The sequence below is a fragment of the Mustela lutreola genome, chromosome 7, assembly GCF_030435805.1.
Source record: "Mustela lutreola isolate mMusLut2 chromosome 7, mMusLut2.pri, whole genome shotgun sequence".
In the NCBI taxonomy this organism is placed as follows: Eukaryota; Metazoa; Chordata; class Mammalia; order Carnivora; family Mustelidae; genus Mustela; species Mustela lutreola.
Genome location: NC_081296.1, coordinates 147926337 through 147953953, shown reverse-complemented (window position 1 = coordinate 147953953; position 27617 = coordinate 147926337). Strand labels below are relative to the sequence as shown.

Below are 27617 nucleotides of genomic sequence, written 5' to 3'. Positions count from 1 at the left end.
AATTTCTCATCTTCCACCTTAAAAAATTTGCACAAGAACAAATTAAATCCAAAGTGAGTAGAGGAAGGAAAAAATAAAGAGCAGAAATTAATAAAATAGAAAATGGACAAACAATGGAGAAATCCAATAAAACCAAAATCTGGTTCTTTGAAAAGATAAATAAAATTGATAAACCTTCTGCTACCCTGATGAAGAAAATAAGAGAAACCCAAATAACTGTTTGTAGGAATGAAAGAAGGGATATCACCACAAAGCCAGTAGATATGAAAAAGTTAATCAATACATATTATGGACAACTTCATACCAATGATTTTAACAATTAGATGAAATGGACAGATGTCTTAAAAGACATGAATTACTAAACCCAAGAAAAATAGAAAATTGGAATGGCCATAAATCAATTAAAGAAAGCAAGTAATTAAAACAAAACAAGAAGCAATTCCTTCAAAGAATATGCCAGGCCCAGATGGCTTCACTGGTGAGTCTTATTATAAACATTCACGGAAAAAATAGCATTACCCCATACAAATGCCCTCAGATGACAGAGGAGAGGGGACATTTCCCAACTCCCCTTACAAGGTCTATTAAACTGATTCCCAAACCAGACAAAGGCATTTTAAGAAAATAATAAATATAGAAATAAAAAATTCTTGGCAGAAGATGAGTAACTTGTATCATGACCAGGAATGCAAGGTTGGCTTAACACTTGAACACTAACCAATGCATTCATCATATTAACATATATCGCTCAACTTTTCTTGCTGGGCATCACCAAGTTCTTTGCATGTGGTTTTTAGTGCTTTAAAAATGCATAAACTGTGTCTATATTTGAAATTAATTTAAAAAAAAATGATTTTCAGCATCCTCTTAGAGACACCATGGTGGTTCAGTCTTTTCTCCTGATCTGGACCCTCTGTCTCCTGCCAAGAATCACCCTGCTCAGCTGCTAAGTACCCAGCGTGAGAACAGAAGCACTGACGTTTATTGGGCAATTGCTGGGTATCAGGCACGGGCTGGGTGACTCACACGTGTTATTTCAGCTCCAGCATCATCTCTATTTTATAGATGAGGACACGGAGGCCCAGAGTGATGGCAGAACCACCAGACTTGAGCCCAGTTCAGCCAACTCCAAGGTAAATGATCTGCTGGCCATTCTTAGTGCTTAGTACCCACATGGCAGGTGTCCTCCTGTCCATAGTACAGACTGATCCATGCTCCCTGTTTCTTCATCTCTAACGTGGGGGCTAATGAAAGGCTCTCCCCCTGTGAGGATTAAATGGATTCATAATCGTGAAGTACATAAAGAAGTGCATGTTTATGTATCTGTTGTCCCTTTCTTTGTAAATAAATGTTTATATAAATATTTGTGAAATAAATCAATTGATCGTTAATTCTCATTCTAGTCCGGAGACAGAGGGGTTAAGATCCCACCTTGAAAATGAAGGAACCAAGGCTGAAAGAGATGAGCGAGCTAAATGTGTGTGCTACCTGGGCCACATTCCCAAACAGTGGGTGGTCAGAGAGAAAGACACCACTCGTTTCTGGATCCTTGGGAAACCAGCCCAAATGCTGGTGCCTCCAGGACATATCTCCTGCAGTCCCTGGGATCTGAGTTTCATGCCCCCAACCTGGGAACGGAAGGGCCCTCCCCACGGAACTACTCGGCTTCCTACCTTGACCGACTCAGGGCTCGTGACGATGACCGAGGTTTTGTGGAAGACATTGACCCGCACGACAGGGCCATACTTCTTAGCCCTAGAAACCAAAATGACCCAAAGGAGGCTGTCAGCTATGGGAGACATGAATATCACCATAACCATCACCACCCAGCGGGAGGATCAGGGTGTCCCATCCTAGGACTCCCTGTTAAGTCACACACGCCCCCCCACCCCCAAAACACACACTGGGTCTCCGTTTCCACATCCATGAAATAGGGTTGCTACACTTCTCCTTTGCTGGGAATCAAGCCAGATCACGTCTTTGAAAATGCTTTGGCAAGTGTAAAACACCACCACATACACTGACTATTACCGAGTCACACCCCCCACCCAGATTACAGATGAAGAAACTGAGGCTCAGAATGTCTGATGGCTGGTCTCAGGTCGCACGGCTGGCGGAAGGCAGAGCTTGCCTTCTGAACCAGCCTCCTCTGCCTCTCCACTCAGGGGAGGAACTTTGGGGGTAGCAGTAACCTGGCGGGGGAGGGGGGATTGTATGCACTGGCCTGAGGGACAGGGGGTGGTGCCCCATGAGGGACCTGGGTTGGAGTAAGGGCAACAAATGACAACTGGGACCCACCAATCCAAAAACACATCTTGAAGCACGCGGCCACAAACCTCATCCTTCCTCCAAAAGTAGGGGAGATGTCCTAGAAGGAAACTAGAAGAAACAGGAAATATTAAGATCACCAGAAGTCACCGTTAAAGAGTGCCCCCCTTCCTACAGGACCCCGTGAGGTCGGCGTTATTAGGCCCACTTCGCAGATGGAAGGACTGAGGCACGAGGAGGTATGGTGCTGGCTCAAGGGCACCGGGCAGTAAGAATGAAGGCAGAACACAAAGTCAGGTCTGGCCAGCTCCAGACGTCTCCATAGAGAAGACAGAGAAGGATGAGACCATCTCCCTGGTGCAGGGGCGGGGGGCTGGCACGTGGAAAGTGGACAGTATTATTGTGCGCATTTACCTTGAGATATCCACTGAACATTGACTGCAGGCTGGACACCATCCTCCGCCTCATTCCAGCTGACCCTCCCTACTGCCGGGGGGTAGATCTGTTGTTAACCTGTCTTACAAGTGCGGCAGCACAGGCACAGAGGTGATCATCTGCTTACCGTGGTACGGTGGGGACCAGGCCACCCCAAAGTCCTTCTCACCAGGGGATTGTTTGGTGATGCTAAGTCTGCAGTGTGTGCATAAGTCTGGTGTGATCACCAGCATGTGATCAAGCCTGTTTGGCGTCAGCTTGTGGCAACTTTTAAGGTGCTTCCTATCCCCTGCATGACTTACTCCAGTCAAGCTCACTGACTGCACACCATCTAGAATGGACAACAAAACTGCAGATGGGGTTTCTGGGTCAGAGAACTCACCTCCTGGTGGGAGATGGAGAGCACATAAACAAATAGGTAAGTAAATATGCAGTCGGAGAGTGATGGGAGAAAAAGCTCAGGGGTGGATAATCAGAGGCAGGGTCAGGAAATGGCCCTGTAAGAAGGTAACATGTGAGCTGCCACAAGTGAGGGACTTGGCTGCCCAGGTATCTGGGAGAAGAGCATTCCTGGCCAAGGAAATAGCAGGTGCAAATGTCCTGAGGTAGGAGTGTACTTGGTAAGTTCAAGGAACGGGGGGCAGGTGTTGAAGCTGGAGTACAGTGTTTAAGGGAGATGTGGTACAGAATAGGTTTCCCAAGGTAGGGGGCAGATCACCCATAGCCTTGTGGACTGCTGTCGAACTTTTGCTTTGACCTTGAAATTGGGGCCACTGGAGGGTTTTGAGCAGAGCAGAGACAGGGTCTGATGGGTTTTCAATGGCTCACAGTCACAGCTGCTGTGCTGGGAGTAAATGGGATGGATGGAGGGCAGGAAGGGAGGCAGGGGTACCAGCGAGGAGCTGTGAAAGGGGACACGGCTCAGACCCGTGCAGTTGAGAAGCCCCATTTCTAGTGTACATTGTAGGAAGAGCAGAGCGGACTTGCTGTGGCGGTGGGTGTGAGAGTGGTGTCAGGGCTGACCCAAGTCTCCTGTGCTGAGTGTCGGAAGGATGAATGGGGCTGCCATTTACTAAGGTGAGGAGGACTGAAAAGGAGCTGGTGGGGGGTGGCAGACCCCACCGTGCCCACCTCTGCCCACCATGCCCCCAGCATGGAGACTCTGCCGGGGGGTGCCCAGCTCTGCCTGCCGGAAGGGCGGGCCAGAAGTTCCTGCTCCACACCCCCAGGGCAGCCTCCACCAATGACCCTGTGCCCTCCATCTGGGTGCCCTCCCAGAGCTCCCCGGGGAGGGGGTGCCCCTCAGTTGCTCCCAGAGGTAGCTTGCTTTTTTGGCTTTCTGACCTCCTCCCTCTAATTGCCAGCTCCCCTCAGGATCACCCCCCCAAAACCACTTACAATTCCATTTTTGTCTCAGGATCGGCTCCTGGGGACCAACCTGAGACAAGTGGTTTAAATTAGGCATTGGGCTCTGAACGTGTCACGTCTGCAGAGGAAAGCTACTAAGGGAAGCAGCAGGTGAGTACGCACTTGAAGCCAGGCTACAGATGGGAATGTGACAGTCTGCAGCAGAGAGGCAGCACTTAGAGCCCCGGCAATGGAATCAGACCCCACCGGGGTTAGTGTAGACGGGGAAGAGACCCAACGACTGAGCCAGGCCATCAGGCAGCAAAGGGACCACCAACCAGGGAGACTGCGTGGGAGCTGCTAGGGAGGCTGGAGGCGAGCCGTGGGGAGTGGAGGGGGAAGGCTGCAGAGAGAGCAGGACAGGGAAGGGACCGGCGCCCCCCCAGGCTGCCCTGGGGCCAGGCAAGACCAGGACTGAAGTGTTTTTGTGCATGGAGCTACAGGGGTCACTGGTCACTGCGACCTTGGCCAGAGCAGGGTGGGCAGAGAGGCCGGGTGGCGGGCCCAAGAGAGGAAGAGGAGGAGGAATGGGGGCCCAAAGGTAGGTGGGCTTCTCAGGGGGTTGCTGAGGGGGTGCAGAGCCAGGGGGCGGCAGTTGGAGGGAACCAGAAGGGAAGAGACAGGTGGTGGGTTTTTTTCCTTTTTTTTTTTTCTTTCATTCTTTCTTTCTTTCTTTCTTTCTTTCTTTCTTTCTTTCTTTCTTTCTTTTAAACAACGTGTTATATAAAAATGGGAATGATGCAGGAGACAAGGAAAACCGCTGGCAGCGGGGGTGCTGCTGGGTGTTGCTGAACTTAGGGGCCGGCTCTCCTTGGCCGCAAGCCCTGAGGTCCGGGTGGGAAGGGCGCGTGGGCCCAGGGCAGGGAAGGGGCAGCAGCAGCCCGCGGCCCTGGAAGGAAGTTCTTCCAGGCTGTTCCATTTATTCGGGAGGTAGGAGGCAGGAATAAAGGCTGAGAGCGGGGATGGAGGGGGAGGTGGCAGGGACCGAAAAGAAGCACGAGCACTTGGAGAGTGGGAGGGCGGGTGCCGAGGAAAGAAGTGCCGCGTGGCCGCGGGCGGCGGAAGTGCGCTCCGGGTGAGCACCGTGAACTCACTCTGCTCCACCGCCGGAGAGACGGACCCTGGACATCGCACAGGACTGGCTGCGTTTCCAGAATAATCTAGGGTCCGTGGTCCCTCGCCTTAGCTGCACGTGTCGGGAGAACGTTCTGTTTGGAATCGCCGGAGCGAGAACAGAGTCTCGACCCTCCTCACCCTCCCAGGCCTGTCTGAGCACCTCCACTGGAAACACTGGGGCCCGCTGCTGTTTGGGAACGAAGGGCAGTGACCCCTCAAGAAGGCCCAGGGGACAGAGTGGCGTGGGGTCCCCCCCCCCCGCAAGAAAGGAACTAAAATCCGTTCCTTCCAGGTCCTGCAGGGGGCGCTGGGGAGGCAAAGGCCGCGCGCGAAGCTCGGGGAAAGGATGCTGTTGCGCCGCGCCTGGGCTGGGGGTGGACGGGATGCGGCGGAGCCGCCCAGGGAGACGGGGAGGAGGGTGAAAATCCCCCTCCCGGCCCGGTCTGTGGCACTGGGGTTGGCACTGGGGCAATCCAAGGTTTCCTGAGGGCAGAGGAAAGTCTTGGCTGGTGGAGAAGCGGAGGTCGTCTGGAGAGCCCACTGGGAGGCGAGCCCCAGGGAGGAAGGGAGCCCCCACAATGGCTGAGTGAGGGTGAGGGGCCATGCCTGTGCCTCCTGCCAGAATGGGGTGGTGAGCGCTCAGCTGGGCACCCGAAGGTGCTTTGGACGTGCCACCCAACGGAGCCAGCAAGGGGTCACCACCATCACAGGAGCCAACTGGCAATTTGTTGAACAGACCCCACCTCGGGCAACCTGGCAAGTAGGAATGGGAAGAGGGAGATGATGCCCCCCAGGAGCCACCCTTGAAAAACCGATGCCAAAATAAGTAAAAACTGGAAGAGAGAGACTTTTTTGTTGTCAAGTTTACATCCATCCCACGCTACCGGGAGAGTGGGGGCTGATGAGGAAGTTGAGAGCAGTGAGAGAAAAATGAAGAAACCACAAGTATTTGTGTGGGATCCGAACGTGGGGTCTGAGTTTTCAGCTGTTACACGGAGGGTTGCAGTAGGATGTTGTCTGTGGGGAACTCCAGGAGGGCATCCTGGAAGAGAGGGCATCCTGGTGACTCCCGCTGAATAAGGAGGAGGATGGGCGGGGCGGGGGAGCACAGCAGCTGCCCCTTGTAAGGCTGAGGGATGCTTGCCTGAAAGTTGGCAAAGCCTGGAAGCACCAAGCGGCAAATGTTAGTACTAGACACTCGATATGTACACTTCTTTGCCAGTCATGGTGTTGCCAATCATGGTTTGAGGATCCAGCCTTTGAATAGCAAAGCAGCTGATCTGTGCTAGAAGAGGTTCCAGAACTTTCATTTAATGCAGTTTTATATGTGACCACCAAACAACTGTCAATCCCCAATCTTTTTGCATATGCCTCATTCAGTTCAACTCCTTAGACTAAAGCGCCCAACTATAATTATATTTAATTATATAATTAAGGATTATATAATTAACCTCCTCCCCCTCCTCCACCCACCCACACGCACCTGTAGGTCACACGTAGATTCTGCAGTGTAGGATTTGGGGGAGAATTCAGGCATAAAAGGGAAGAAATACAGACACATACTACTACACGGACAAACCTGGAAAACACGGTACTCAGTGAAAGAAGCCAGCCACAAAAGGCCACATCTTGTATGACTGCATTTATATGTAATGTGCAAAACAGACAAATCTAGAGACAAAACAGATTAGTGGTTGCTTAGGGCCGGGGGATGAGGGGTCAGGGGAGATGAGGAGCAACAACTAGTGGGATTCTGTTTGGGGTGATGGAAATGTTCTGGAACCAGCAGTTAAGATTGAACAACTCTGTCACTATACTAAAAAGCACTGGTTGTACACTTTAGAAGGGTAAATCTTATGGCACAGTTTTATTTTTAAAATGCAACTTAAAAAAAAAAAAAGAGAGAGATGGGCGAGGGGCCAAAAGGGGCTTGATTTAAGTTCTGCCTTCTCAAGACAAAGAGACTAGACCAGGTCTGCGGTGCTGGAAGTACATGGGTTTACGAGAAGACCAAGTCATGATGAGACCCAGCAGAATGAGCACAATGTTCATTCAACCCCAAGCTGTTCTTGGCTGATTTGAAAAGTTGGAAGGGTGACAGTGTACCTAACAGAGCTGGTAGGCAATTTCTACCACCCACTTTGAATCACTGTTTATTGAGTGTCTACTATGCATGTACCAGCTGTGGCTGTGCCAGATGTCAGGAACATGGTAGTGAACAAGACAGACACAGGCCTATGGGAAAGACAGACACTTAACAAGAGCTTGCACAGATAATTACCCAACTCTTACAATGACATAGAGTTTACAAAGCGAACATGATATTTTCAGGCATGGAAGCAGGTGGGACCTCCCTGAGGAGTTAGCATTGAAGCCAAGCCTGGAAGGTGAGGGGAAGAACCATCTGAGTGGCATGGAAGACAGAGCTGCTAAGCACGGGAAAAGGAAGACCCCAAGTGGGCGAGGGCACCTGGGAAGACAGAGAGCCAGCAGGGAGAACAATCACCTCCCTGTGTCACCAGCCACTGAGATCTTTCCCAAACCCACCAAATAGATTCAGGCTTCCAATGCCAGTTCATCTGGCTTGGGCTGGAAGTGGCCACCTTCCAGAATGTTCATATCCTGAGGTTTTAAAAAGTGTGTCTAATACCATTGTTTATTCATTCATTCAACAAATATTTATTGAGCATCTGCAATGTGCCAGGTGCTGGGGATACACGAGCGAACACACAGCGTCCCTGCCCTCCTGGGGCTCACATTCTAAAGGGGGGGAGACAGACACAGTCAACAGGTGAACAGACAGTCAACAAGTGAACAGAAGGTAACTTCAGGGGTGATGGCCCCTTAAGGAGTTTGCGGCTAGGTGGGCTTTTACACGGGGTGGATGGGGAACAGCAAGACCCTGGAACTGCAGGAGGGGGTGTTGCAGAAAGACAGGGGCAGCAGTGAGCAAGCCGGGGGGTGGGGGGGATGAAAACAGAACAGAGTGGGTTCTGAGAGCTCAGCAGGGGCCTTGCTGGCCATAGGGTGGACTTAATCTAGAATTAGATTTCCTTCTAAAGTGATGGAAAGCTTTTGGAGCAGAGAAATGACACGTTTGATTTAGCTTCAGAAAGGTAAGCTTCTGTTTGGGGGGGGGGGGGTAGGTAAGTTGGGTGGGGGTGGGGGACAAGGATGGAATGGAAGTACTTAGGAGAAGACAAAAAGGATATACCAGGACAGAAATACGAAGGGGAATGTGACCAGAGTAGAGTGTGTTGCAATCCAGGTTGAGTGACCCCGTTCCGAGTCTTAAAGTTAAGAGTGCCTACTTCAGAGGCAAGGCTGACCCAGGCTTAATCTAGGCTTACCAACTGTGTGACCTTGGGCAGGTGACTTTGCCTCCGCGCGCCTCAGTCTCCGCGTCTGAACGATGGGGTAACAATAGCGCCTACCTAACAGGGTTGTCGCTGCCATCACGTTTGTGGGGCCCAGCAGAGCGCGGTGGGCGCCGAGCAGCTGCCGCGGCTGTGAGTAATTTGTTACTAAGAATAGTTAGCGCCCCTCTCCCGGCCGCCGTCTCCAAGCGGCCACGCGCAACGGCGAGGCTGGACCCCCGGCCCCGACGCCGGCTTGGACGCGGTCCCCCGGCCCCCCATTCGAGCGCCCCATCCAGGCCCCCGCCCCCACCCCCCGCTCACCTGGGCCGCGGCGGCCCGGGGATGTGCTCGTAGCGGCTGCGAGCGCGGTGCACGAAGGTGCAGCAGAGGCCGAAGGCGACCAGGACGGCGCTGCCGAGCAGCAGCAGCAGCCCGGGGCTCATGGCTCCCGGGCAGGCCAGGCCAGGGTCGGGGCCGGGCACCGAGGGGGCGGGAGGCCGCGAGCCGACTCAGCTGTCAGCGCCGCGCGCCGCCTCGGCCCGAGGCCCGGCGCGACCCAGCACCGCCTACTCCCGCTCGGCTCCGCCCCCGCCGGTTCGACCCCTCCCAGGGCGCTCCGTCCCCGCCAACCACGTCTCCGCCTCCAGCCCCCGCTCTCGGGGCCCGCCCCCGTCCCTCCCCAAGCCCCGCCCCAACCTCAACACAGCTCCAGCTCAGGCCCCGCCCAGAGCATGGGATTTCCGCCAGTCACAACGCCGTTTCTGGCTCAGACCCCCCATGCTCCGCCCCCTCCCCGCCTCCCCAGGCCCCGCCCCCAGCCTCTCAAAAGCTCCATCCCCACAGCAGCTCCGCCCAGAACGCGTTGTCCTGGGCAACCCCGATTCCTCCGCGCTTCCTGCCCCGGCGGCCGCGCTAAGTCCCGCCGGCTGGTTCCGCTCCCCGGGGCGCCCTCAAATAACGGCGTTTTCCGCGCGCGGTCCTAGGCCCCCTCCCTTCTCCCTAAAACCTTCCTGGGAACCCATCCCAGCCTCCACACGCGCGTCTTACGCCGACCGCTCCCACGCCTCCCTCTGGAGCCCCCAGCCCCAAAGTGGTTCCCCCCGCCCGGCCGGCCCCCGCCGAGCGCCCGTGGTCTCCCTGCAGGGCCCACGGGCCAGGTGGCGAGGACCCCGGGGGCAGAGGGGGGCCGTGTGGGCGAGCGAAGAGCGCCCGGCTGGACCAGAGTCGGTCGGCCCTCCTCGCGTCGCGGCACCTCCGCAGCCTTCCAGACCCCGGAGAGTCGGGTCGGAGGCAGTGACCCGGGTCCCCAGGAGCCGGAGTCGGAGCGCGCGCAAATCTGGGTGCGCGAGGTCGCTCGCGACGGAAGGCGACAGATGTGCCCGCGGTGGCCAGAGGGCGTTTGTTAGGTAATAACCGAGACTTCCGTGCCGTTTATGTAACCCTCTTCTCGCCCGCTCGGGTGTGACGGCGGATGCCCAGCGCCGCACTTTCGGTTCTCGATCCCGCACTGGGAGCGGGGGGCGGGGGCACCCCGAGCGCGAGCCGTGGATGGAAGGGCCGGCTGTGCGCGCTCCTAGTCCCGATAAAGCTCCAGCGGGCTGGGGGCTGGGGGCTGGGGGCGGGGGGTGGTGCCCAAAGATGCTGCCGGGTCCTGAGAAGGGGACATGCCGCTGCCCCGCTCGTGGGCCAGTCGCGGAGAGGCTTGGGGGCTGGGAAACCGAGGTCTGTACCTCTTCCCAGGCGCAGCCGGGTCAGTCCGCAGCGGGGACATGACTGTGCGGGGGGGGGGGGGGGATGCAGGGTGACGGAGAGGGCCACGCTTTAAGAACTGGACCCAGAAGAGACAGGAATTCTGTCCGCGACCACCGCAGCCTGGGCGTCCACCGGGGCGCGGGGAGCCGGGCGCATCTGCCGCTGGGGCGGGGAGACGCTAGCTTGCCGGGGCGCCCCCATGTGGCGGTGAGAAGCAGCCGCTGGCTGGTCCTGCTTTTGGCCGGGGGGGCAGGTTAGACAGACCCTCCTGGGCTGTGAAAGCTCCAGAGCCTGGGGGCAATTTGAAGGGAGGACCCCCGACCGTTGTTTTCTGAAGACAGGGCCAGATCTTAAACTGCTCTGGGCACCGTCTGGGGTCTCACATGAGGCAAGCATGGGGCAGCCTCAGGGTACATTTGTGAGCCTAAGCCCGGCCCACTAGCGCTAAGGACAGGAGTGGGCGTTAAATCTCTCCTGCGTCACTCAACCCCCGTAACCTCTGGCTCAATGTGACCGGGGCTCACCTGGCATCTCTCTCAACAGAGCACCCCTGCCCCTGACCAGTGTCTCTTCCCCATGTATCAAGTCTACTGTTGTCCCACTGCCGCCTCATCTGATTCTCCCAGGTCTTCTGTGGTCACATGGAGAGCGATGAGAGAGAGGGCACCCCAATGCGCAGGTGGGTCTCCTGCCCTTTGCCTGGGCAGGCAGGACTACAAGCTGCCAGCAGAGGGCACTGCCTGGAAGCACGTGGCCAACAGCCTGGCCCTTCCCCAGGACGGTCTGGACAGGGCTCTCCAATATGGTAGCCACTGGCCAGATGTGCCAGTCCTGCGCTTGAAACATGGCTAGCCCAAACTGAGGTGTTCTGTGTGCATAAAATAGACACTGGGTTACACTGATTGCATATAAAAAAAGTTTTTAAAATCGCATTAACATTTTTATGTGGATTAACTGTCAAAATGGTAATTTTAGAATATGCTGGGTTAAAGAAAATATATGATTAAAATTAATTTCACCTATTTCATTTTGCTTCTTCAATATGGCTACTGGGAAGTTTAAATTGACCTCTGTGGCTCATATTATCGGACAGTGCAGGTAGAGACGGTGGTTCTCAAAATGCGGCCTGTAGGCCAACAGCATCAGCATCATCCTGTGTCACAAGGCAAATTCTCAGCCCCGTTGAGATCTACTGAGTCAAAAACTCTGACAGGCCTCCAGCCCCTCGTGTTTTCACCAGTCCTGCAAGAGTTTCTTGCTCACGTTTGACAGAAGACGTATTTCCCCAGCAGGTTCGCTGGGCGAGGCTGCAGACTCCGAAAGCTGGCTTCTCCAAAGCCAGGCTCTAAAGGGGCTGCCCTCCCTCAAATGGTACAAAGCTGCTTCTCCCCTGAATACAGCACCAAGGCCTGGCCCAGCTCAGGCTTGCTAGGGGGAGACAGGCACACAAGGAACAAGCGAGGCCCCTCAGAAGCCTGGGGTGTTGCTACCCGAGGCTGACACCCCAGATGCCGTCCTGGGTGCCGGCCACCCCTGGACATCCCCGCAACACTGGACTCCAAGGGCTCAAGAACTAAGCTGTGTGATGCTGGGTAGAAGCAGCCCCTCTCTGGGCCAGGTTCTGAGAGGTTACTCTAACTGCTGACTGGAAGCCCGATGATGGGGGGTGATGGCCGAGGCTGATCCAAGGATCCAAAGGGAGACTTCGCCAGGGTCAGCCCCTATCCCCAGAGACAATGAAGGACTCCGAGGCTGGATCAAAGTCTCTGGGGACTGAGTCACTTGGGAATGCTCCCTTGGCAGCTGTAGGCAGTGGAGTGAAAGGAGCACTGGACAAGGAGTCTGAAGCCAGATCTGTCACTCTCTGGGTTTGTGTCCCCATCTACCCAATGACAGGGGCCAATGGGAAGGGGGGACACTGAATTCAATGCTCTTCAGGCAGCAGGGTGACAGTCCAAAGCTGGGGCTCCAGGACCCTCCTGCCTACTTTTCATATAGTCAAATATTGACTATATGACATTAAGCAAGTAACAAAGCTTCCCTGGGCCTCGGTTTCCACATCTGCACAATGAAGGGTGAGCAGAACACTGCTTGCATGGGTTCATATGACGATTAAGTGAGTGGGTGCTGAGTACAACTTTTGCAGCAGTGCCCGGCACGTAGTGAGAGTGCAGCAAACGTCAGCGGTCCGCCCTTGTTGCTATTTAAGGGACAGTGAGCCTGTGTCAACCTCCTTGTCAGGAGGCAGGCTGAAGCCTAAGCCTCGTTTGGAGCCTGAGGGGTCAGGAGGTAGGGACTGGAGCAGGGGAGCGCCCCACCCAGAGGAGTGGAGGGCCTGAGACTGCTCCCAGTTGCCTGCCAAACAGTGGTGACACACAGGGCCCCGCTGAGGGCTGGGGCACTCCACCACTTGAGGGGAGGTACCAGGAGCCCCAGATGGTGACTTCAGGCTATCACTGTTGAGCAGCTGCGGGAGATACCTCCTGTCACTTCCGTCCCACTTCCCTGGCCACACCCAATGGCATCGTGGCCTTCAGGCCCTGAAATGAAGAGGGGCCTGGACAGGCGGAGGAAGGGCAGGGAAGAGCACGGAGGAGCCCCAGGAAGATGCCGTACGATCCCCCTCACCACCACCACCATTCTGGGTCTGGGGAGCCAACAGCTTGGGTCACCCCACTGGATATGGCCACAGCACTACCCTGCTCTGGAGGGCCACCCCTCTACGCTGGGCTCTAACCTTGGCTCAGCCCCATCTGGGACAGGCCTGGGACACTCAGCACCCCCCGGGCTCCTTTCTCCATGGATGCAGTGAGGAGTTTGGCCCTCCCAGCTCCTAGCATGGTTCAGAATTTCCTTGTGTCTGGGCAAGATGCCTATTAGCTACTGCTGGGCAGTGGGAGGAGGCAGGGGTCTCCACCAGCGGCTTCCCAGCCCAAAGTGGGCAGAAGCCCCGGAGGAACCCCTAGGTCTAGCCCCCTTGAGAGCTGGCATGGCAGACCCAGGTTCAGGCAGTGCAACGAACGGTCAGGGTCCCTCAGGTGCGAGAGCTAGGCCGTGTGGCCGTGTGGGTTCTCATCTGGCTTCCCCCTTCCCTGGCTGTGCACCTCAGTTTCCCCATCTGTAAAAGGAGGGGGAGAAGGGGCTGCTCAAAGGCTCCAGTGAGTTCAAACATGCCACACTGTCCTCAAAACGGTGCCCCGCACACAGGCCATGCTCAATGGCATGGCTCTGGTTTCTGCACGGGGCTCCATGGGGCCAGGCAAACAGTGAAGGCCCAGGGCCCTCACCAACCCCACTCAAGGCAGAGGTGTGAGGGGTCCGAGAGGTGACCCTGAGCTTTCTTCAGCAGTCCTGTACTCCACACTCAGCTTTGGCGAGCAGCCAGGAGACCCCCCAGACTCGCCCGCACCATTGTCTCTGCTGGGGGCACCACCCTGGGTTCTGGCTCAGCTCTCAGAATAATGGACGGGCTGGGCTGGGCTGACACCCCCAGAGACCTCACAGACCCTGACATGGGCTATACCCTGTCCCCACCGCCCAGAGACCATCTGCTTATCCCCTCTGCTCCCCTATCAGAGGCTTAGCCCAACTGTACTTGATGCATGGGGGCAGGATGGAGGCCCTTGGTGGGCAAAGGAACATCCCCCGTGAGCAGGAGGGAAGCTCCAGGCCTAGCCCCCTCCTCCACCCCCATCTCCAGCCCCCAGTACAGGTCAGAAAGAGGAGGCAGGAAGGGGGTTGTAAACAGTCACGTCTTTAGCACAGCTTCGGGTGACAGCATCAGTAGTCTTTTTGGACATTTGCGGGGGTGGGGTGGGGTGGGAGATGCTGGAGGAATCAGAGGGTCCCCTGGGATTTCACTGCACAGTGTGGGGATGGAGATAAACTAAGGTGGCTTCAGTGGCCTCAACATAGCTTTTAGAGAAAACTGCTACTCCACTCACTCACTGGGGGCCACGGTGCTTGGAGTGCCCAGGTGGGTGGCTGCTGTCCCACGGAGTCCCCAGAGCACGCCCGTGGAACCAGCATGACAATGAAGTCCAAGATGACCAAGAGGCTTCTCCCAGGGGTCATCCAGAAACCCCCGCCCCCAGCCACCCCTCCCCAGGCAAGCCTGTTCCTTGCTCAGATGGCCATGGCCCACAGTTCACCCTGGACCCATCTAGCTGACAGCTTCCCTTTGCCCCACTGGATACCTTCCTGTTCTCCTCAGAACCTCTCTACCTGCTGGGCCACCTGCCCATGCTCTTTGAGTCACCTTCCTTAGGCCATGTTCCAGATGGTCCAGGGCCTTCCATTCTAGCCCTGGGCAGGTCAGGCCTGATGCCCTCCTTCAGTCTGCCAGATATGCCTCTGTTAATATGGCCAAGGACCATGTCTGCCCTTCACAGGTAGTAGCCCTCAGTACTCAGTGTCCATGGCCAGACTATATTCCTAAACGAACCGGAGATGTTTGGAGGTAAGAAAAGAAAACCTGGGGCCCGTGGCCACACAGACCCCAACACGCTGTGGCTTCTGGTCTGCGGGAGACACACAGGCAGGGACACAGAGCACGTGAGCACTGCACACACCTCACAGGCGTCCACAGGACAGCGTTACAGACGGGACGCCTCTGTCTGCAGAGTGGTGCGGTGCTGTGGGCACTCAGGGCGGGGAAGCCCTGCCAGGCTGCGACCGGATGCATGGTGCTCGCCTACAGGTCAGGGTCCTCGTGGCTGCACACGACGCCCGCGTCCTCCTGGTGCTCGCAGTTGTGCGTGCCCAGGCCGGCGTGCGTGCACTCCAGCAGGTTGCGCTCGGTGCCGGCGCAGCGCACGTCATCCAGCAGGATGGGCAGCGCGTGGCCTTGGCCAAACTCCGCGCGCTTGGTGGCCCGCTCGGCGTGAGCAAAGCCCAGCTGGCGGCACACGACGGCAGCCGCCTTGATGTCCCAGCCGTCGTCACACACGGTGCCCCAGCGTCCACCCGCAAACACCTCCACACGCCCGCGGCCGGAACTCAGGCCCGCGGGCCGCACCAGGCGCACCGCGCCATTTGAGGCCGCGGGGTCCGCTGTGCCTGGTCGCCTCCGCCGCCCCCCGCCACCCCTCCGGCCCCCAGGCCGCTGGGTGGGCCGTGCAGGCCGCGGGGTGGGCCGTGCGGGCCGGGGGGTCGGCGGGGGCGGGGCAGCTGTGGGGCGTCCATGGCGGGGCGGCTGGGTGGGTGCACGCGCTGTGGGCCGTGGGGTGCTCTCTGCCCTCTGGATGAACTCTGTGCAGAGGAAGAGCCTGCGGTCAGAGGGACCCCCGCCGCCCAGTTGTGCCAATCGGCTTCTGGGATCTCCCAGCACTCCTAGTCTTGCCCTCCTGGGAGTCCCTCCTCTGCAAGCAGGCATAGGGGAACAGCCCCTCACACTGTCAACTCATGAGCCCAGTGGAAAAGAAGTGTGTAGGAGGGCTTCTGGGGCAAGTGACACTTTCTGGTTCCAGTCTTTGGTTTAGGGCTGAGGCAGCTGAGACCCACTGATGGGGAAAATCTGCTGAGGATCTAATGACAGGCAGGATAGGAACTGAGCTGCCAAGGGACGGTCAGGGCAGGCTGGAACTCTCCACTCCACACTCCCAAGGCTGCTCGCTGGCTGGGGGCTGGGGCCCACATGACCAGAGCCAGTGTGAGGTCCAGGGCCCCCCATCTACCCCACCACAGGGCCTGGATACAGTGAGCACGGGGAGCCGAGGTGAGACCCCGTTTGTTCCTGCCGCACCCCGACATTCACACCCGGCTCTGGTCAGCCACGGAGATAAACCTCACCCTGCCTGAGACACTCCGCCAGGAGAGGTGAACGCCCAGACTAGTTCCTTACTATGGGGAGGGACCCCAGCCAGGGTCACCAGTCCGAAGTCCTCTACCCCCCACCGCAGTTGAGATGAAGGCTGAGAAAGGGCCTTGATTCAAGGCAAGGAGTAGGTCAGGGCCAGGAGACAGGGACATGGGCCAGATGCTCCCCCTCCCTGCGCCCTGGCCCCCACTCTACATGCAGGGAAGGACTTCCGGCTCCGCGCACTGCCAGGGAGCCTTCTGCTTTGGCTCTTGCTGGTCCAACTGCCCAGAATCCCCCACCCCCACCCCCAGCGCACCTTTCTCTATGTTCTGGCCTCAACCCTCAGCCTGCAGGAGCCCCCACCCCTGCCCTGCACGGTTCTGGGTCCGCATGGCAGCTGGCACACACTTCTGTAACAGCCCTGGGACAGTAACTGACTCCTCTGTCTGTCCCCGCCAGGACAGAGTCTGACTTCTCCGGTGGCCCCAGCATCCAGCACAGAAGGGGTGACTATCAAAAGTGCCAGAAACTGCTGAATGAATGGAAAACTGGTCCAGGCCTGAAACCAGCTGCAGCTAGAATTAACTTCCTCAAACACTGAGCTCATTCCTTCCTCCAACTGTCCTCTGCTGGGGACAACCCTTTCTCAGGGTCGCCTACCCTCAGCTGCCAAGTGCCCAGCCTCCCCCCTTGCTGCTCCCCTGCTCCTCAGTCAACCAACAGGTCCCCTATCTATTGGGCCACTGGACCCACTGAAGTGTTTCCTTTGGCTTGCAGGGTGATTTTTAAGCTTTTGAGCCAAAGGTGCCAAAATTTACAAATGGAGAGATTGTATGTAACAACCCAAGGAGGCAGGGACCTTGTCTGTCTGGCTGAGCGGTCTGTCCCTGGCAGGAAGCACATGTGTGGGGTAAGTGACTGGACAGACGGACAGATGGATGGATGGATCCATCTCCCACTTCTCTTAGGACCTGGATGGCCGGGCAGCCCTGGCTCTATGTTCCCACACAGCCCGGGCCCAGGGGAACAGACCCGTCGTCATGCCTACCCTTTCGGTTGGCCCCAGATGCCAGGGGTCATCATCTGTGGCCTTGCTTGGCCCGCAGGTCCTGAGGGTTTGCGCCCACCTCCCTCCCCAAACAGGTCAGACAGGACCAGCTTCCTTCCAGCAGCCCCAGGAGGTGCCCCTCCCCCTACAGCACCTGCAACTAGGATGACTCCTTCCAGCCTCGCTCCCACGCCATGTACCGCGCTCTCTGTCTGTCCCAAGGGCTCTGAGTGTACCTGCCCTGGCACCAGCCACCCCTCCCCATCGCTTGTCCCCTCTGAGGCTTGCAGCACCCTTGGGGCCACTCACCCATGGCCTGGGTTCAAGGAGCTGCACCTACTTTAACTGAGCATCTCATGGGTGCCATTCCCAGGGCTAGGCATTGGGGCCCAGAAAGGGCCTCCAGGGCCAGCGGGAAGGACCCGTATCTGGGGGGGAGCAGCTGGGTCCTGGTCGCAGGAGCTCCCCTCCCCCGCTGTGACCGGGCTGGCAGGCACTTACTCTCTCTGGGCACAAACGGGATGAGGCGGCTCTTCACCTTCACCTGGGCAGGCTGGATCCGACACTTGCCGGGAGGTGCCCGTCTGCCAACACACGGAGGTCATGAGTGCCACCCTGGGAGCCTGCCCTGAGCCTGTCCCTCAGACGCCCGCTCTCCCCTGGTAGCCAGACACCTGTGCATTCAAGGGGATGTGAGCAACGACGGTGGCCACCGGCGGAGCACCTGCCGCGCGGCCCCAGGACAGAAGTCCTGATGACGCTCTGCCTAGAGTCCAGCCCGCATCTGCTTTTCAAGGGCCTGAAGGCCAGTGGCTCAGCCTCTCCTGAGCCGCCTCTGCTTCAGAGCATGAGCTGTCTTGGGAGCGTGAGGGGAAGTCACAGCTCTTTTCCTTCCACCACCAGCCCGGCTGCTGCCGGAACCGTGACTGCAGCCTGACCCCCGCACCCCACCCTGGCCCCCACGCCCCATCCTGGCCCCCGCACGCACCCCACAGCCTTTGAGGAGCTGTCTCTGTCTCTGCTCCTCTGGCCCTGGATTTTGGTGATGCCGCAGTGGAGTGAAAGGTAAGGTCATCTATAGATAAAGGGTCGGAGAAAGCCGCAGGGCTGGCAGCAGAGCGGAGGGATCTGGGGCCTAGAGGGCGGGGCTTCAGAGAGGAGGGAGACCCGCTTCTGAGAAGGGTTACCCAGTCTCTGAATCGAGTCTCCAGGACTCTGAGTCGGGTCTCCTTTGACATCCCCGAGGGGCACAAGTAAGGCAAGGAATTCCATTTTAATTAGCTTTTGGCTGTGGATCTGTGAGTCTTTGAATGGGACCGACACTATTCTGGGACTGGCCCACGTGGGTCCAGACTTCAATAGGTTCCAGCAGCACAAGGGAAAAGCCCGAGGGGTGAAGTGGCCATGTGACAGGAGGTAGCTTCCAGACAGGCTTGGCCAAAGAGGGAAACTGAGGAGGGGTATGGGTCTTCCCCCCCCACCCCCGAGGTTGAAGAAACACAGCCAGGCACACAGGCTTCCCAAAGCTGCAGAAAGACTGGGTTTTGCTCTGAAGCCCAGATAATACCCACATGCTTCAGACAGACCCAGCACGGTTTTGTTCCGTAAGGAAATAATGTTTTTTTTTAAAAAAAAAATCTCTGTTAGGGAAAAGGTAGGAGATGCACCCCTAAATGCTACAGTGGTTTTGTCTGGGCAATGAGGGATGCCCACACCCTCCTCGCCCACTGCCCGCTCCCCAGTTCTTCGTTCCGGTGTTCATCTGCAGCCTCTTTGCAGGATGTTGTGGGTGCAAAGAAAGACATGCATTCCAAAAGAGAAACACGAAAGAGAGGAGGGAGGGAGGGAAGGAGTCTGGTTTGTTTCTGGCTCCCTTGAGCCGGAGAACCCCCTAAGCCTCAGGTCCCTTCAGTTGTACGGGGGGAATGAGCCAACAGCGAAAGAAAGGTGCCTTGTGGCAAAAGGAGAGGGTAGGTCGAAGGCAGCATCTGGCATGAATTACATGCTCCATATATGTGATATTTCCTTAGAGAAGCACTCTTTAAAAACAAAAATGGGAAATAAGCTTAATGTCCCAGGAGCGGGTAAGGTAATTGTGGCCCAGTGACTCACCAGCCAATTACACAGCCATTCAAGATGATGCTTTTGAGTGATGTTGCAACGTGGAAATGTTTACACAAAATAGGGAAAACGAACAAAGAAAAATGCCACGTTTGCATGTGGTCCTCCGCATTGCCATAAATCCCACAGGCGCTAGCAGATAAAGCCAGAGGGGACCTGGGGGACATGGGAAGGAGGCATGAAAGGAGGAAGTCCTTATGTGTTTCTTGATAAATAATGATGTCAATAATGAATAGATTTGTGTTAAAAAAAAATGTGGTCAACAAGGAATGATTGAGAAGCTGTCACAAACCAGAGGAAGCTAAAAAAATGTTATGACCAAGAAATGTGAGATTCTGGAGAGGATCCTAGAACAGAAAAAGGAGAGTAGGGGAAAACTAGAGAAATCCTGTAATTAATAGAAATGTGGCAACATCGGTCCATTAACTGCGACTAGCATACCATGACTTCCAAGATGCTAATGACAGAGGACATCGGGGAGGCGGACACGGGAAACTCTGAACTATCTTTGCAAATTGTCCATCAATCTAAACCTCCTCTAATTTTTTAAAACAGTTTTTTGGAAGCGTGGTGGTGTTTCAGGATTTTTCCAAACCTAGGATGTTTCAGAGGTTAGGGCAACTGTCCACGTCGGGGGGCTGCTGAATGCTGGATGTAAGTGGATGCTTTGAGGGCCCTGGGCGGGGGGGGGGGGGTTAGTGCTGGGGGTGGGTGCCGATGTGCCTGTTGGGCTGGCAGGAAGGGCTACCAAAGATGGCGAAAGTTCCCGCCACAAGACCTGAGCTCAGACAGGAGAACAAAGGCCCAAGCAGGAATCTGAGACCCCCGCCCCAGGCTCCTGTGGACCAATGGGATCCCGATGAGCAGGCGGGATATCCAAATAAGGGAAACTTGCCAAAAGACCCCTGAGCTTTCCCCAAGACCCCTTAAAAGCAACTTTCCTGGCTCCCCTTCTCCTGAGCCCTGAAACTTCGCCGGAGAGCGTTTTTAATAAATCTTGCCTTGCACCCACTTTGCCTGGTGTTGTGTTTATCTTGCCAGAAAAAAAAAAAAAAACCTTACATTTGGTGCCGAAACCCGGGAAGGAGATTGAGCCCCCACACAGTGGGGAGGCTCTCTCCTTTCCCTGGCTGAACCGGACCTGCCTTTCCGAACGCCACTTCCGAAGCTGTGGTGAGTTTCCCTGATTCCACGCCTCCTTCCGGAAAGCCCTGCCCTAATCGCGGCCGCGTCAGGGTGGACCCCGCCGGTCACCAGGTGACCTCCGTGACTCCGAGAGGCTGGGAGACGTCCTAACCTCTACGGCAGTCGACACAGTTTTTCCTAAAACATCCCGGGGGTGTTTTAGGCCTGCTGGCCAATCTTAAAACCCTGGAACTGGATCAGGACCTGTGAAAACGACGTTACCGTACTGTCGCTTGGCCACAATACCGATTAGACAATCAGTCCCAATGGCCTCCGGAAGGCACGTTTAACTATCAGATTTTCATGGACCTAAATAACCTCGGCAGACACCAAGGCAGATGGGCCAAGGTCCCTTATGTCCAGCTTTCTGGACTCTGCGCTCTCGCCCCTTCCTCTGCTCTCACTGCTCCACCTCTCAGGTCCTCTTGGCCTGCTCCCCTCCCCCTACCCTGCCACCCACTGCTCCCAAAGACTCGGACCTCTCCTCCCCGTCTCCTCTCTCTGAACCCCTGGAGAGCTTCACCCACCCACTGACAAGAGGGCCTCTGGTTCCTCCTCCTCCTCCTCCTCACCGCGATCCTTCACCCCAAGGTCCCTTAAATTCAGGATTTCTGAACCGGCGCTCTCGTCTACCCCTCCTTCTCCCCCTCCCCACTCCTATCCGAACTCCTGACAAATTTATCCGCAGTAAACGGGAAACTCCAATCAAAGTTTACTGAAGGTCAAATAGGCTCTTGTTATTTGTTAAAATCTGCTAGCAAAGAGATGAGTAGAACTGCTGGTTACTTGTGTCTCAGAGTTTTAATGGGTCATTCTTAAGGTAGCTTTCAAAGTCTTTGGTAACCTTTAACAGAATGGGATAAAATACCAGAGCGCTGGTCCTGGAACTAGGTTTACGCTTTTGAAATCTGTTGGTAAACACCTTTTGTGTTTAATTGAATTCTGTTGTAACAGCCGCAGGGCTACTGTTTGAACTAGATCCTTTCGTATAGAATGGAAGGGGAGACTGATCACCTCCCATTAGCCAGGGATACCCAAAGGGGAGGGTGTCCAATCTGTTTGAACCTGAAGAGTGCCTGACTGCGTGAATGTGTCTGTGTGGCTCCTGCCGCACTAAGGCTCGAAAGCCCCCCGCTGAGTTAGTCTGGCCCCCCAAGGGAGGTTGCTGGAGTTGAGGAAGTTTGAGTTCATGCGCCCTCCTCTCTACAGGACCTTTCCCAAATTAAGAAACGTTTGGGCTCCTTTTCGGCCAGTCCTGATAACTATATTAAAGAATTCCAGTATCTGGCCCAAGCCTATGACCTCACCTGGCATGATTTACATGTGGTCCAGACCACCACCCTCACCATAGAGGAGAGGGAACACATCCAGGCTGCTGCCCGGGAGCACGCGGATCAGGTCCAGCTCACTGATGCTGGAGCCCGGGCGGTCCCAGCTGTAGAACCAGGTTGGGATTATCAGGATGGCCAAGATGGCCACTGGCGCCGCGACCGCATGGTCCAGTGTCTCATAGCCGGCATGCAGGCAGCCTCTAATAAGGCCGTTAATTACGACAAGATTAGGGAGATTGTCCAGGCCCCTACGACAACCCCACCATGTTTCTTAACCAGTTGACCGAACCTTTAACCCAGTACACTCGCTTGGACCCTGCCTCTCCTGCGGGGGCCACGGCCACTGGCTACTCATTTTATCTCTCAATCGGCACCGGATATACAGAGAAAGTTAAAGAAGGCTGAGGAGAACCCCCAGACCCCCATTTCTGACTTGGTGAAAATGGCATTTAAGGTCTTTAATTCCCGTGAGGAGGCGGCTGAGCTTAAACGACAAGCCATATTCCAGCAAAAGGTTCAGTTGCAGACCCAAGCCTTGGTAGCAGCCCTGCAGCCGGCCGGCTCCGGGAGCCAGCAGAGAGGGGCAACCAATCGCACCCCACCAGGGGGCCTGTTTCAAATGCGGGGCCGAGGGACATTGGGCTTGCCAGTGCCCCAATCCAAAGCCGCCAACTCGGCCTTGCCCTCAATGCCATTTGATGGGCCACTGGAAATCCGACTGCCCTAACCTCAGGGTATCTTTGGCGCCTCAACGTGGGGGACCCCCCGAGACAGTAAGTCTGGCCTTTCAACTGCTTGGATTGGAGGACGACTGACGAAGCCCAGACTCAGCCACCCCTCTCACCCAGGCTGAGCCCAGGGTTAGGCTCCAGGTAGTGGGTAAGTCCATCTCTTTTTTGCTGGACACGGGGGCTACCTACTCTGTTCTGCCTTCCTACTCGGGACTTACTCGAACCTCACCAATTACTGTTATGGGGATCGATGGGACCTCCTCCAATCCTAGGGCGACCCTTCCCCTTACCTGTAGCCTGGATGGGTTTCCCTTCCCCCACTCGTTCCTATGATTCCTTCCTGCCTGGTCCCTCTACTGGGTAGGGACATTCTCCAGAAACTAAGGGCAACTATCTGCCTCTCCCCTTCCTCTCCTCTATCCACCTCAACCCGTCTCATCCTACACCTCTCCACTCCCTCGACCCCCGCTCCAGATGACCTACCTACTGTAGACCCTCAGGTGTGGGACACCTCAGAACCCATCATTGCTTCCCACCTTACCCCGGTTCAAGTACAGCTTAAGGATAACTCTAAGTTTCCCTCAAGCTCAGTTCCCTATTTCCTTAGCCCACCGCCAGGGCCTGAAACTATCGTAGAACGGCTTTAACGTCAGGGACTCCTGATCCCCATCATTTCCCCCTTAACCCATCCTCCCTGTACGCAGGCCCTCAGGGGCTTATCGACTGGTACAAGACCTTGGGCTTATCAACGAGGTCGTGGTCCCCCTCCACCCAGTCGTTCCTAACCCTACTGTCTCGCGTTCCCCCAAACACCTCTCACTTTACTGTACTGGAGCTCAAGGACGCTTTTTTCACCGTCCCCTTGCACCCTGATTCCTATTTTCTTTTTGCCTTCACCTGGGAGGATCCTGACACGCATGCTTCGGGACAACTAACTTGGACTGTTCTACCCCAGGGGTTCAGGGACAGCCCTCACATTTTCGGCCAGGCCTACAGACTTAACAGCAGTGCGTCCTTAAGGCCAGTACTCTCCTACATATGTGGGTGACCTCCTCCTCTGTAGCCCCTCCCTCTCGGTCTCCCAAGACGACACCTCCACCCTACTTAGCTTTCTGGGGGCCAAGGGATATCGAGTACCCCCCTCTAAGGCCCTCAACATGACCTTAGGGCAGCCCATCACGGTCTACTCTTCTGCTGACTCACAGAGCTCCTTAGCCACCGATCTCTGGCCCATCTGTCTCCAGCTATTCCATCTGCTATTCCTAGAGAACCTGCATCTCTCTCTCTCTACCTCCCCCCCCCTTAAACCCTGCAACTTTACTGCCTATACCCTTGCCAGATAAGGGATGGATCTACATCCAGGACAGGATTGCCCTGCCAGGCAATCTGGTGCACACCTTGATTACTGACATCCACCAATCCCTCCATAGTGGCCCATAGGCTCTCCACTAATTTCTTCAGCCATTGTTCTATCATCCTTCCTTATCTAAGGTAATCGAAGTTGTCCACAGGGCTTGCAAAACCTGTTCCCGGTGAATTCACAAGGAGGAATCCGCAGACCAGGGCCTAACCAACAGCTCCGAGGTCATCAGCCGGGGGAAGACTGACACCTGGACTTCACTCCCATGCCTCGCCATAAAATACATTCACAGGCTGGATCGAAGCATACCTCATGGCCCGGGAAACAGCGGACATAGTGGCTACAATACTCATCGAGCGCATCATCCCGAGGTTCGGATTGCCCCGGACCCTCCAGTCGGACAATGGACCTGCCTTCATCTCCAGTGTAACCCAACAGGTAGCTGAGAGCCTCAACATAACCTGGAAACTTCACATCCCATACCACCCACAGTCATCGGTAAGGTAGAAAAGGCCAACGGGCTGCTCAAAGCCCAGCTCACCAAACCTACCCTAGAAACCCATCTTTCCTGGCCTACACTTCTGCCTATGGCTCTCACCAGACTCCTGGCTACGCCCCGCAGGTCTTCAGGCTTAAGCCCATTAGCCCTCCAGCCATTTCCCCGCCTCTTTTATCCTATCTACCTTACCTCACTCTACGTCCTGGGGATACCCCTCCCTATTGACTGGCCACTCCCCAACTTCAGGGCCACAAATAATACGGTCCATATGGGCCCCATCGGGGGAAACATACATACTATTAATGTGTCCTCCCTTACCACCGCAGCGGCCATATCACTCACTCCTCCCTCCTGTACTGTACTCCCTCGGGAATATTTCTCTTGTGCCCTCAGGGAATCTATCGCTGCCTGACCACTAACGACTCCCTGGGCTGTATATTCATTCTACTATCTCCTTCTACCACCATCTACTCTGAATCCCAGCTGCTGTCCATCCTATTTCCCCAACACCATGGAGGAAGGGCTGCCTTCCTCCCATTCATAACAGGGGCACGAATAGCCACAGGGGTGGCAACTGGAACAGCGGGGATAGGAACCTCCATAGACTTTTTTCTTACAAACTCTCCCAAGCCCTGAATGATGACACGGAACGGGTTGCTGACTCCCTCACAGCCCTACAGACGCAAGTCACCAGCCTGGCAGCCTTAGCTCTACAGAAGCAACGGGCCTTAGACCTTCTGACCGCCGAAAAAGGGGGGACCTGACTATTATTAAATGAAGAATGTTGTTACTTTGTTAACCAATCATATAGTTACCTCCAGGATCAAAGAACTCAGGGATCGGATCCAAGCACGGTGGCGAGACACGTCCTCCTGGGGCCTGGACCCCTACAACTGGGTAACCTGGCTGCTCCCTCTGGCGGGACCTGGCTGCTCCCTCTGGCGGGACCTGTATGCATAATCCTCCTCCTAATCTCAGTTGCTCCCTGTCTTTTCCGGTACTTGCAGGGTCGCCTACAAGAACTTGCCCGAATATCCATCAATCAACTCCTCCTCCAGCCCTACTCTCGCCTGCCCACTTCCGACTACCCCCATGACGATGCCCCCTGTCAGGAGGAAGTAGCCAGAACCGAGTCGACGCCCCTGACACCATTATATTAAGCAAAAGGTCGGAATGTTGGGCTGGCAGGAAGGGCTACCAAAGATGGCGAAAGTTCCCGCCACAAGACCTGAGCTCGGACAGGAGAACAAAGGCCCAAGCAGGAATCTGAGACCCCCGCCCCGGGCTCCTGTGGACCAATGGGATCCTGATGAGCAGGCAGGATATCCAAATAAGGGAAACTTGCCAAAAGACCCCTGAGCTTTCCCTGCCTTGGGCGCAACTTCCGCCACTCTGCTTTCCAGAGTCGCAGAACCTCGCCCGAGGGTGCCCACCTCCTCCCGGCGCAACTTTCCTGGCTCCCCTTCTCCTGAGCCCTGAAACTTCGCCGGAGAGCGTTTTTAATAAATCTTGCCTTGCACCCACTTTGCCTGGTGTTGTGTTTATCTTGCCGGAAAAAACCTTACAGTGCCCACGTGGGGCAGCTCGCCCAGGTGCTGAATCACGGCGCGAAGCGGTGGGAGCCCAGCTGAAAAGCAAAACTCAAAGGGCTGAGAAGGACTGAGAAACCCAATCACCCATTCATTGGCTAAACATGCCCGCGTCTCTGCTCTGTGCTCCCGACCAGGCCCAGGGCCCGCACTGCCTCTGAAGGGGTGGAGGGGCAGAGCTAGCCCTGGAGACTCTCCCGCCAGGGGAAGAGTACAGATTATGGTTCTGAGTGGTGAGAGCCACGGGGAGCACCGGACAAGGCCTGGCTGGAAAGGCCCCTCTGAGGCAGTGAGGCCTAAGGCTGAAGGGGTAGCTTCATGCAGTCATGGGGTCAGAGCAGGGCTCTGGAACCAGCTGCCCGTCCCGAGTCCAGCTCTGGCTCTGGCTGGGAGGGGGTGCCCACTTTTATAGGATTTTCACCTCTGTAAACAAAGCGGCTGAGCCGTCCAGGAGTTTTACGAGGAAGGAGTCAGAGCACTGCCTGGCACCGAATTAGCGACTCTACATAGAAGCAGAGCAGATGGAGACGGGCACTGGGAGGACCAAGGAGGAGTTCTGGAAGCCCCGGCGTGTTCTAGACAGGAGCGGTGGTTTGGGTTGCCCAGGCAGAGGGGGGGCTGCAGCGGGGAGGGGAGCCTTGTGGTGGGGACAGGCGGAGATCAGGGTGCCTCAGAGGCAAGTCGGGGGCTCGGGGAGGTGGAGCAAGGGGTGCAGTGGCCCAGGAAATGAGGGGGGAGGGGGGAGTCAGAGAGGAGAAATGACGGGGTCGGGTGGACAGCAGGCCAGAAAGCGAGGTCAAACCCATGATTATCTGGCCCAGGCGGTGTCCTTGGCACCCCCTACGGTGAGTAGAGCTAGATTTGAGGCAGTAGATCCAGGTTTGAGCCCCGGGTCTGCCCCTCACCAGCACTATGGGCCTGGCCGGTCACTACCCTACTCTGGGTCTCAGTTTTCCCTTCTGAAAAATGGGACTATGGATAACACCCTCCTGTAGGGGGTGGTGGAGAGGAAAACAGGGCAATGGAGGTGAGGAGTGCTGGCAGACAGCAGGAGCCCAGGCAGTGCGGTGGGCAGGGCTCACCTGGAAGGGTCGATCACCTTGTAGACAACCCCACGGGCCGCTGCGGCACTCGGCACACCTGTCGACATGAAGTACAGCTCCCCTTTGGGCAAGAAACCAGGCAAGGAGTGAGAACACTGCTTAGAATATGGTCCCGGCCAGGACCCTGTCCCCTGCCCTCCTGCCCCGCCCTGGCCAGCTCCCCTCAGGCTCTGAAAGGGACCCCAACCTCAAGGAGGTCTGCGAAGCCCTTCAGTGCCCAGAGCTGAAACCAGAGGCTGAGAAAGGCAACAGTGTCCCCAGCTGCCGGCCGCTCTGCGTGGACCTAGCCATGTTCTGGCCCGGCCGCTCTGCGTGGACCTAGCCATGTTCTGGCCCGGCCGCTCTGCGTGGACCTAGCCATGTTCTGGCCCGGCCGCTCTGCGTGGACCTAGCCATGTTCTGGCCCGGCCGCTCTGCGTGGACCTAGCCATGTTCTGGCCTCCTCCTGGAGACCCAGCCCCACCCTCGTCCCTGTCTGGCCTTATGCCCGGTGCACACCCCTCTGGGCACGAG

General features: G+C 56.3%; 2 protein-coding genes across 2 annotated transcripts in view; both read right to left on the bottom strand.

Annotated features, from left to right (window-relative positions):
• Positions 1–9166, bottom strand: part of LOC131836979 (cholesterol 24-hydroxylase) — a 32732-nt gene extending 23566 nt beyond the window's left edge. Inside the window, exons 1-3 of the mRNA XM_059183088.1 lie at positions 8907–9166; positions 2299–2379; positions 1674–1755 (exon numbers count right to left, since the gene is read on the bottom strand). Of these exons, the coding sequence (XP_059039071.1) occupies positions 1674–1755; positions 2299–2379; positions 8907–9028 (285 nt within the window). The 5' untranslated portion in view covers positions 9029–9166. The remainder of the gene's footprint in view (positions 1–1673; positions 1756–2298; positions 2380–8906) is intronic.
• A 2073-nt stretch (positions 9167–11239) lies between these two features.
• HHIPL1 (HHIP like 1) overlaps positions 11240–27617 on the bottom strand; it is a 33146-nt gene continuing 16768 nt past the window's right edge. Inside the window, exons 7-9 of the mRNA XM_059183087.1 lie at positions 27084–27165; positions 17687–17769; positions 11240–15587 (exon numbers count right to left, since the gene is read on the bottom strand). Of these exons, the coding sequence (XP_059039070.1) occupies positions 15031–15587; positions 17687–17769; positions 27084–27165 (722 nt within the window). The 3' untranslated portion in view covers positions 11240–15030. The remainder of the gene's footprint in view (positions 15588–17686; positions 17770–27083; positions 27166–27617) is intronic.